The sequence below is a fragment of the Brienomyrus brachyistius genome, chromosome 5, assembly GCF_023856365.1.
Source record: "Brienomyrus brachyistius isolate T26 chromosome 5, BBRACH_0.4, whole genome shotgun sequence".
Lineage (NCBI taxonomy): Eukaryota > Metazoa > Chordata > Actinopteri > Osteoglossiformes > Mormyridae > Brienomyrus > Brienomyrus brachyistius.
This window is the reverse complement of record NC_064537.1, coordinates 31,195,346-31,205,894: the sequence shown is the minus strand read 5'-3', so window position 1 is coordinate 31,205,894 and position 10,549 is coordinate 31,195,346. Positions and strand designations below refer to the sequence as shown.

Here is a 10,549-nt window from a genome sequence, read left to right as displayed (position 1 = left end):
CCTAATGACTGGCTATTGTTTAAAGAATTGGCTTAATATTTGTTACAGTTTTATTATTAATTAGTACTATTAAATGTTATAAAATACATATAGTATTTGTTAAATAAATTATGAAACTTACAGGGCATTTTCCATTATTTGGTGTGAATCCAAGGCTCCGGTACTATTACCCTTTGCAATTCCGGCTTCCATCCGTCCATTTTCTGTACCCGCTTCTCCTAATCAGGGTCACGGGGGGTTAGGGTTAGCCTACAGACGCAAGGCAGGGAACAACCAATCAAAATGCACACCTGGAAGAAACTCCACCATGACACGAGGAGAACGTGCGATCTCCACAGACAGAGCTCGAACCCGGGTCCCAGAGGTGTGCGGCTACAGGGCTGGCCACTGTGCCACCGTGATGCTGTATTTTCTGATTATTATCACGATTAAAGCATAACTGTATAACTGAAATGTGTGTCTAGTTGCCCACACAAAGACATCCATCTTCTGCATTTTGTCCCCTCCTCCATCAACTAACAACTATTATCCCCATATAAAACCTCATGTCTAGCACAACACGCCCAGGGCTCTTGCATATACCCAACTCACTCTTTGCTGAAAGAACATTTATATTAATTTCTCATTCTTCAATTCACCCAGACCTCAGCTTCATAATCTCTTCTAAAGGATTCTGCTCCTTTAGAACATCGTAGAGCAGCGTTGCACCCTTCAAATAGGGACACATCAATTTAAGCTAAGGATAGTTTCATTTCTCCTTAACCCTGACAAGAACGTGAGGTCAGAAGATTGATGGAACGTTTCATTCGCCTTACATTCCGATCAATACCAGAATTTCCACAGCCAATACGTGAAACCTAGCTGCCTTGTTTTGGAAACATTTTGTTACATGTTTTCTTTCATTGGCATCCAATCAATTGTAATGCATTCACAAGTTATTAAATAAAATAAAAACAGCAGTAAAATTATTTGGAATAAATGCAATTAAGAACATCTCTCGCTTTTCAAAAATAATTCCTTGTGTCCATTTTAGCTGCTAAAACATATTTGCTCAGAATTTAGTTTCATGGGACAATAAAATAAGGTAGTCGACTATAAAACTAATAAGCAACATTCACTTTTCGTCGCGTGGATTGCATACGTAAACAACCCCTCTAACTACCGCCTGCAGCTACAACAACTTCATAATCAGACAAGACCGCGCACTGCTACTGCGCAGCCGTGGCGTTTGGAAATGCGTGCGTCTGTCCAGCCTACTGTGACGTAAAAGTGGGCGTGATTTCTTCTAGAGTAATCTCAACGCATCGAGTTGCTATTGGCTAAAGGGGAACCACGAGGTGGATTCGGGCCGATCGGGAACTAGTGCGTTGATTTTTTGCAGCGCAAGAATTTCCGTTCCTAATATGCGCTCGGCAAGTGATGACGTTTGGTCAAAAGCTGCGTTGCTACCAGCTGTTCGCACAGCCGTCGCACCGAGATTGAAACGATAGATGGTTACATTGTGTATTTGGTGTAATTGCGGATACCCATGGCACACTTTGACCAATGCAAACAGCTGCGCAATTACTCCAGAATAAGGGCGACTTAACGGGAGGATTGGCACTGCTCCCCTGAAATATCGGATCCGTCGGCGATATAAATTATATAACGAGTCGAGAAGACTGAACACTGAAATCTGGGAATTGTTGCTGTTTTAGCAGAAAAAACAGCTGTAGTCCAAAGTTTATAGTTTTCTTCCCGGTTTTCAGGCCTCTTCTTCGTGTAAGTATAAACTGTGATACTGCGTTTATTTACATGGTTTAGCTATTTTATGCGATTAAAAGATAAGAGCTGAGTTGTATCAGTAGATTTTTGGAATAAACCGTAGTTTGAGATCGCTGATTCGTACCTTCGTTTTATACATGTGGACGCCTGTAGACATATGTTGATGTGTTGATAGTAAACAGGAACTTGTATTGATCAAAGTCAGTGGCGTCCTTTCTTTTGGGTCTGAAGTTTAAATATCGTTTATCTACTATCTGCTAACGTGTCCTTCATTTAGGATTTTATATTACACTTAGAAGCCTTATTACATTTTTAAATAACTTAATACATAGAATGACGTTGGCGGGTCCTCCCGGAGGAATGTAACAGAGTAATTGATTATAGGAAGGAGATTGCTTGAGATGGTGAAAAATCCACTAAATTGATTTGTTCTTACTCCCCAGGGAAATAATCTTTGCTTGGTGGCGTGTCATCGATTGGGTCATTATGTCAGTTGTGTGGTGTTTAACCACAGTGTGTCCTAAGGTCACTGGCATAAATTACTTTTATAAACATCTCATACCTTCACAGAGGCAGGGCCAGTATTGGGCAATGTATTGCAAATTTGAAAGTGCTTATCTATCACAGTCTCATGCCTTATTGGGCTATAGTTGAAGAATGTTGTAACTCGTTTAAAACTTCATCTGTTAAAAATAACAGTTAAGCAGTCATATCAGGGAACTGTGAAGGTTGAGAAATGCAGCCTGGGTAGATGTTGAGGCAGGTGTCTCGGCGATGTGGTTGCGCAGGGTCCCTGACGCTGAGCTCTGCTGTGACTTCCGCTCAGGTGCGTGCTGGCAGGTGGGCCGAGGGGCACGGCGGCAGCATGAACGTGGGCACGGCGCACAGCGAGGTCAACCCCAACACCCGAGTGATGAATAGCAGGGGAATCTGGCTGTCCTACGTCCTCGGCATTGGCCTGCTGCACGTCGTGCTGCTCAGTATCCCCTTCGTCAGCGTGCCCGTGGTGTGGACGCTCACCAACATCATACACAACATGGTGAGCGGGCCGGGGGGGTGGGGGGGGGTACTGCCAGTCGGTCAGCTACAGAGTTAGCCTGCGGGGGGGTGACCGTGGCACTGTCAGAACAGCGTGTCACAGTGGTATTTAACAGTAAATGAGCGTTGTTGTTTTTTTCTTATTAAATTTCATACTTTTTCAACATTTTACATTTCTTTGTACCTAACCTAATTTGAAGAATAGTTATAAAATTCAGTTATTCAGATTATTCCAATTAATTGTACAGTTGTCTGTTTCGGTTTGTATTGCTCAGGCTATAAGGCTGCAATTTCAACCATACCAAACAGGTGGGAACCAACATAAAACTGCACACACTTAAGGTGGGTAAGGAGCGTGCACTGATTACAGTGTGTTACTGCACCAGCCACACGACAAACCACCTCTGGGATGGGAACCTGAGTGCAGCCATGTGGCGGGTGATACCTCAGCACCACACTAGTCCGAATGGACCAGTATGAGTTTTTTTCTGGTGGCTGAAGTCCCAAACCTGCTACCAACACCCAAGTTATTCCCTGTAAGGTGGAGCACCTCCTTATAGGGCTATATGTAGATTAACGTCATACCCAGGATGAATCAATTGCAGGTTAAGTAGATTGCAGTCGAGGGCCCAATGGAGTACAATCACTCTGGACATTGACAGGATTTGAACCAGCAACCTTCCAGTTACTGGCACTGATCCCTAGCCTGAGAGCCACTACTCCACCTTAACACATATAAATAATAATTGATACTTTATTGATCCCCGTAGGGAAATTGTCTTTATGCCTCCCTCAACTTGCACTTTTTTCATAGAGTAAGTTGTTTTTTTTTGCGAAGGGCTGCCACCTGTAGCGGCGCCCAGGGAGCTGGGGGTTAAGGGCCTGCAGGCTGAGGCTGGGTTTGAACCTGCGACCTTCTGATTACAGGCACACAGGCTTAGCCCACGGAGCCACATCCTGCCCCCAGCATAAAACAGGTTAAAACAAAATGCAGACTGGAAATACCTGCTACCTTATCGAATCACAAGTCGATTATTTACCCTCACCTGGACCACTAGTAAATTTCCTAAAATCTGGGGCACGTCGGGCTGAGGTAACCTTAGCTGCTTCCCGAGACCCCCCCCACTCCCTTCGCATCCTGTATTACCTTTCGCTTAAGGTTTCTCTGCTTTCAGCCTTCCAGAAACCAGGAGTTTAACTCTTTTCAGCAGCACAGGAGCATCATCTTCATAGATGTTCCCTTTAAATGAGTTTGTTGTCTGCTGCAGTGCATGTACATCTTCCTGCATACGGTGAAAGGCACCCCCTTTGAGACCCCAGACCAGGGCAAAGCTCGCCTTCTCACGCACTGGGAGCAGATGGACTACGGCGTGCAGTTTACTGCCTCGCGCAAGTTCCTCACCATCACGCCAATCGTACTGTAAGTATTTGCCCCCCCCGTCATCCTCTGTGTCCGGGAGTTGGGTCTCTCCTTGTCCTCCAGTGCATCCGTTGTCCTGTGCCAGGCTGATAAATTTTCCCAAAGTCTCTGTCTGTCCTTGAGGAACGTTCAAATTACAACAGACGGGTCTGATTGGGAGGCAGCTGTGGCACACTGCACACTGCACACTGCTGCTGCTCTGAGTCTGATCTCTGACCTGGGAGGGCTGTGTCCTTCATGTCGATGTGGTCCTTTTCCTTACACCCTTATAGCATTCGCTACATGTCTCAGATGGCTGTTTTCCTGAGGCACCTGCAGTGGCTCTAGTTGGAAACACTGAGATCAACATTTTTGTTGCTGTCTCATACAGAAGATGGCTCCGTAAACATTTTCCCTACACACAGCGACCTCAATGATGCTTTAAAAATTCTTCTCTTAAAACCCCACACTAAAGCTATCGAGGAAACATCTGCAATAAGTGTCACATGCTAAATTTAGGCTCTTGGAATTTAATTTTATCCTGTTTTTGTAGGCTTGTACATTTGCTGACCCCATGTGGTTCACTGAAGTATAGTAGCTGATTTAATAGAATGAACTTTTTTTCCCAGCATGCAGTTCTGTGCATTCTGTGCATTAACATCCTCTCCGTCTTTCTTCTTGTTTTTCTGGTCCAGGTACTTTCTTACAAGCTTCTACACAAAGTATGACCGCGTCCACTTTGTCATCAACACCGTCTCCCTGCTCACTGTGCTCATTCCCAAACTTCCTCAGCTGCATGGGGTCCGAATCTTTGGGATTAACAAGTACTGATTTTTGGCAGAAATGATCTCCCTCCCTGGTGCGGTTGTCCAGCTCTGCTCTGTGGAATCTGTGGATTGCAGCCAAGGGCGTTCCATGTTTCTCTGCGACTCTGAAGGGCCTGTGACATCAGGAATTGCTCAACCTCAGTGCGAGGCTCTTTTTCCCAAAGCTCTAGTGAATGAAGTTCAAGTGTGGCAGAAAGTGACGCTAGATGGCAGTGGCAATATGGTGTGGCTCGTCCAAATTAAAGGTTTCTCTTTTGTTTGTTGACATTTGAGCTACTTCTGAGAAAGAGCTTGACGCCCTTTGAGGTACTGAGGATGGACGCTTCCGTTTGCTTGCTCAGTCTGCATAGAGTAAGCTGGGATACCGTTTCTTCTAAATGTGAAACTTGGTGACAATCGATGTAGAATGTCTTCCTTTCGTGGTCGTCCCACCAAGGAGCTCCGTCCGTGGCTCTGTTGACCTTCTCTACTTCAGCGGTTCCCTCTTGAGGACCTTAAGCTTCAGTTGGCCTACCGACAGTCCCTGTGTATCTCTTGTGTGTGTGGGCAGCTGAGCAACTCTGGGTTTCGTGTGAAGTGTGGCTTCACAATATGATACAGGGTTTAAAAAAAATATATAAAAAATTCACTTGGCCTTAGCAGTGCTAGGTGGCAGGTACTTTCTGTTGAGTTAAGGGACGTGTTACGGGTCAGATGAATTTAGCAGAGTCAGAAAGGGGCGACTCGACTGGTTTCTTAGTAAAGGTCCCAGCTTTTTGCTCAGATCAGACCTTCGTTTTGTTGCTTTTAATAATAAATGCCCTGACCTGAAGCCCTCTACAGTGCCACAGTATTGATCACCAAGAATGATTTGTTTAAAGAACATTAGCTGAAATGTGTGTTGTATTTAGGGAGGCCTGCTTTAAGAAAATCCTGCAATGTTATACCTTCATACCAGTGGTAACAGTAGATGCTATAATGGGCTATAATAGGCGTTAAGGAATGTAGAGTCCGCAGGGTCTTCGAGTCGCCATTAACGTTTAAACTGTCAAAGCTTCCGCACACTAGCTGAAACCAGGAAGCATGGTGTATAGGTTCCGTGAAAGCGGGGGGGGGGGGGGGTTTCTAGAGCAGTGTGTGCAGATGAGCAGGCTGGAGCCCCTGGACACACAGCCTGAATGGGCAGAGATGGTGATGGATGGTGATGTATTTGCAGTGTAATCCATATCCCTGCAGTGTTCATGATTATTCATGGATAAGGTGGTGTGCCCTTTAAAGTGACAAAGCCATGTAATGGAAGATGGAGCAGAAACTGACTAGCTCTTGGACTGCGTTTGGCTAACCAGTGCATTTTTTTTGGGGGGGGGGGGGCTCAATAATGCGTGTTTGAGAGTCACTTCGCAAAGGCCCTTCTTGCTGATGGCGGAGCTTGTATTTATTCTGCGTTTTTCAATGTACCCTTCACCCGAAGTACCTGGTCATGTTAGTCTGGGCGTCGCTACACCACTCTTTGTAATGTTTAAGGAAAACTAGTGCTTCATAGTGGGGAAAAATATTAACTGATTAGGTGTAGTTGCATTTTTGTTTCAGGAACCATTCCCAGTGAAATGTTTTTCTTTTTTTTTTCTTTTAAGTGTAGTTCTAAAGCTGTATGTAGCACTGCAAGGCAAGGCATGTTCCTGAGCTTATTTGGTACTTAAAAACCAGGTACTGATACGTCAGTGGTGCTGGTTCCCGCCTGGGGGAGTGCTCTCTGTGTGACAGCACAGCTGGCCTGCCAAGGGGATCTAGTCTCTGAGACCCCCATCGTGTCTCCTGGCTCCAGGTAGCATAGTGAGAAGCACAGGCTTGGTTTAGGCTTTGCCCCAAGGCCTCACACGCTTTCGGAAACACTGGCCTTGTGCAACTAGGTAGACTCTCAAAGCATATTAGGTTCTTTTAATTTTTCTTCTCGAGAATGCAGGGACGCTGTGAATTTTATAGGATGGGTGGTGATGACTGTGGGCTGCTTTTTTAATATTTCTTCATTTTAATTCACTTTTTCATTCAAGCAATAGAGCATAATGTTTGCAGTTGACTGTGTTCCACATTAGATCTGTAGAAGATTTGTTCTGTACTGGATTTGATGTAGGTTTGGGTGGACCAAATCTGCAGAATTGCATGGACAGCTTGTGTTAAGGTACAGGATACATTTATGTTGCACGCTTTTGGTTACTTCTATTAGGCAGATGAAACTGGTTTAATGTTTGCAGTTTAGAGACCACAAGCAGCCAGTTCTCCACCTTCCACAAACCCGGCTAACAGTTCTGTTACCTTTTCACCCTCACAGCAATGTGATTTCGTGAGCCGTTATCGGATTCTGCAGCTTGTTAAACATTAAATGGATGAAAGTGCAACTGTGGGTAGAGTCGGATTCCAAGGATTAAATGACGGATGGGTGAACGTCACGTCCTGTGGTCGTCTATGTGCCAGTCCCTGTACAGTTTCCATCTACACACTGCGACTTTGCAGGCCCACAATTTCAGTATGCAAAGGAATATACTGTCTCTCTTTGTTTTTAATTTGGTATGAATTCAGGTACTAAGTGTAGCAACTGATTAGAATATTTTGTCTTAAATTTGGGGAAAAGGTGTCTCATTCAGTCCATGTCATGTCAAAAGTAATCTGGTACTTCAAACATGGCACGCAACTGCCTGGAAGGTGAGCTGTAGGACTTTTTACTTTGTCACTGCAAAGGTTATGTTTAACTTTCCGTTATTTGAGTACCAGCTGCTTCCGGCTCTTCATTAGTGCATATTCAAGAGGATGTGAGCACTAGCCTGAACAGCTTTGATTGGCCTGTTTTGGTCGGGTAGTGTCAGGAAGCCATGGGGATTCCCTCACGCTCTCTCAGCATTGCATGCGAGCAGTGTGAAGCAGCACATTACGAGCGATGATTTGCTGTAACAGAAAGGTGTTAGATTTCCTGTTTTTTGTTAAAAGGGCTTCTTTTATTGTGTAGCCCGTACTTTTTGTCTTTTTTTGCTGCTCTGCCTACTAAGGGTGGAGTGAAGACACAGACAGTGATGCAAACTTTAAACCTTCCTTGTTAGATCTGAAAATGCAGTATTATAATGGTTCATTTTTTTTTTATCTTAGAAAAGTTGATATGTGGAGGTACTCAGATCATGCAATGAGAAATGTGTCCTGTTTTAAATGAGCAAAGCTACATCGTCTGAAATGATAAGTACTATGAGTATTGGATGGGCTGTAGGAAATGGCAGCATATATGTCCTTTACAGATGTAGTAGATTTGAATGTGTAGCACAGTGATATTTGGTGGCGGCCAGTGTGAGTGCCACTGCATCGATGGCGTTTTTGTCCTGCAGTGTTATTTTTGTTATTGATACTAAAGTCTGACTTGGTCGATCACACCTGATTTCAGCGAGGGTGCGATGGCAGAAATGCACGACGTACAGACAAAATTTGGAACAAGGCCTGCATCTGAACTGAAAATGACTAACTGATTCTACCAATCATGTAAGAGAAAATATTATTCAATGGAGGAATGGAAAGCGGAATATTTCTTTTGAAGTGCGGTGTTTTGGTAACTGCCTTCATACATTGTATTTACAGACTCATTGATAAATATGTTGGCTCTATAGTCAAATTAGATCATCAGAGGCAAAACATTTCTCTTCGAGTTGAAGAACAAAGACCTGCTGCCTTTATTGGTAAATTGACTTTGTTGGGTTATAGGTACTCTGGATATTAGAATGAAATTTCATTTTATTGTTCCAAGACTTTAAGACAACCATGGGAGGGGGGGATCTGAATAAGTGCATTAAATGTAACTGAACAAAATTAAAGACATGTATTGTTGGACATAATTGATCAAAATCATTCAACAAAACCCTTATTTCTAGGTGGTGGAGTGAAAAAACATTTTGGACTTTTGCAAACATGCACATACAAAATAAACAGCAGTCGCTGCTTCTGGTTTGTTTCAAAGCGGGATGTTTATCTTGTCGCGTTTGCTGTCATCCTTGCAGAATTAGTATGCTGTTAAAACAAAGCTATTAAAATAAAGGCTTTAGGGTCTTCTGTAGAATGGTCACTGACTAAAACAGTTTTCCAGATGGTATACTTTCTTAAGCATAAAGTTTGAAAATATTTTTATTACTCCTTTGTACAGTATTAAATTACAATAAAGTTCAGTATTATGTAAAGCAGTGTAATTGCCTTTTTATGTGATATCCAGAATTCACAACTGTTTTAAAATTGTCATAATACCTTGTAATTCATTGGGTATAAATACAACTATTTTCCCAATCACATAGCTGACCTTTGGGTTTTTTTTTCTTCTTTGTTTTGCAATATTTTCGCAATGAAGTCTAAGCAGCTTGGATGGTGTTTAGTTACAAAAATACTTCGTAGAGATGATTATGAAAGAGCGTAATACTATAGGGACTATAGTCCCCAAGGGGTAGACATACTTACTAATGGTCCTTACTGTGTTACCTTGTACACACTTCAGAAATTGTCGCCTAACGACCTTGCACTTGTGTGAGTTGTATTGTGGGTCACCGTTTCAGAGCAGATTGGATCAGTTGTGTCGTCTGTGCAGTCAGGGTATGATTTTAACCATAGAGAGCTAATGCGATACTCTGCAGTCAGCTCCTTCCTTACATGATAGACTTAACCTCACTATATACCATTTGGTCACTATATACTAGCAGACTGACATTTTCTATCAATATACAGTATAGCCCTCCAATTTTAAACCAGTTTCACTGTTATCGATAGAGATAATAGTGAAATCTGTTTATATCTTATACATAGTTTGGCATGGCCTCAGCAGAATAGAAAAATCTTTTATTACAATTAATATGTATTGATATTTCGATATTGTTTTTACACGACAATTAAAATGGTAATAATGTCTCACCTTATTGTCAGGTGTCTAAATCTTGGAACTCTACTTCATTTGTGGAGTTGGTAGGTCCAGCCAAGACATTAACTTGGATAAACTAGCATCTCTGGGTTTCCCATAGGCAGCGTACATACATGTGCATTTGTGTTTGTATTTGCTCCGTGATGGACTGGCATCTAGTCCTCAAGATCACTGTGACCCTGTACTGGATACATAGAAGACCGGTGGAAATATTAAACAATGCCTAAATCTCCTCATGTTGTTGTACATACCTACCAGCACACATAGATAGCACCCTGCAAAAGTATCGAGACGGAAGTTAATTGTAGTTTCGCATATTGCTCAATTTGTATTTTACATAAGAAAATTAATACAGTAAATTGCAGAACACCACCTTTTAACACTGTTTTGACATCTTAAAAATAATAGCAGTTTATTGTGTTCAGAAATTCAGAATAAATTTACAGTAAAGTGGTTTAAAGTAGTATAAAAAAAGTAAGATAAACTTTTAGGGTTAGCTGTTAGTTGATGACATAGGCCAAAAAGACTGCCTGGACTGCTATTCTTCCTCTATAGTACACTGCACCTACAGACTGCCTGGACTGCTATTCTTCCTCTATAGTACACTGC

At 42.7% G+C, this 10,549-nt stretch overlaps 1 protein-coding gene across 1 annotated transcript; it reads left to right on the top strand.

The window, feature by feature from the left end:
- The first annotated feature begins 1,384 nt into the window (after window positions 1-1,384).
- On the top strand, window positions 1,385-9,215 carry ormdl3 (ORMDL sphingolipid biosynthesis regulator 3). The gene is made up of 4 exons (XM_049015252.1): window positions 1,385-1,761; window positions 2,591-2,803; window positions 4,071-4,222; window positions 4,897-9,215. The coding sequence occupies exons 2-4, from the start codon at window positions 2,630-2,632 to the stop codon at window positions 5,030-5,032; spliced, it is 462 nt and encodes a 153-aa protein (XP_048871209.1). The 5' UTR covers window positions 1,385-1,761; window positions 2,591-2,629; the 3' UTR covers window positions 5,033-9,215.
- The last annotated feature ends 1,334 nt before the right edge of the window (window positions 9,216-10,549 follow it).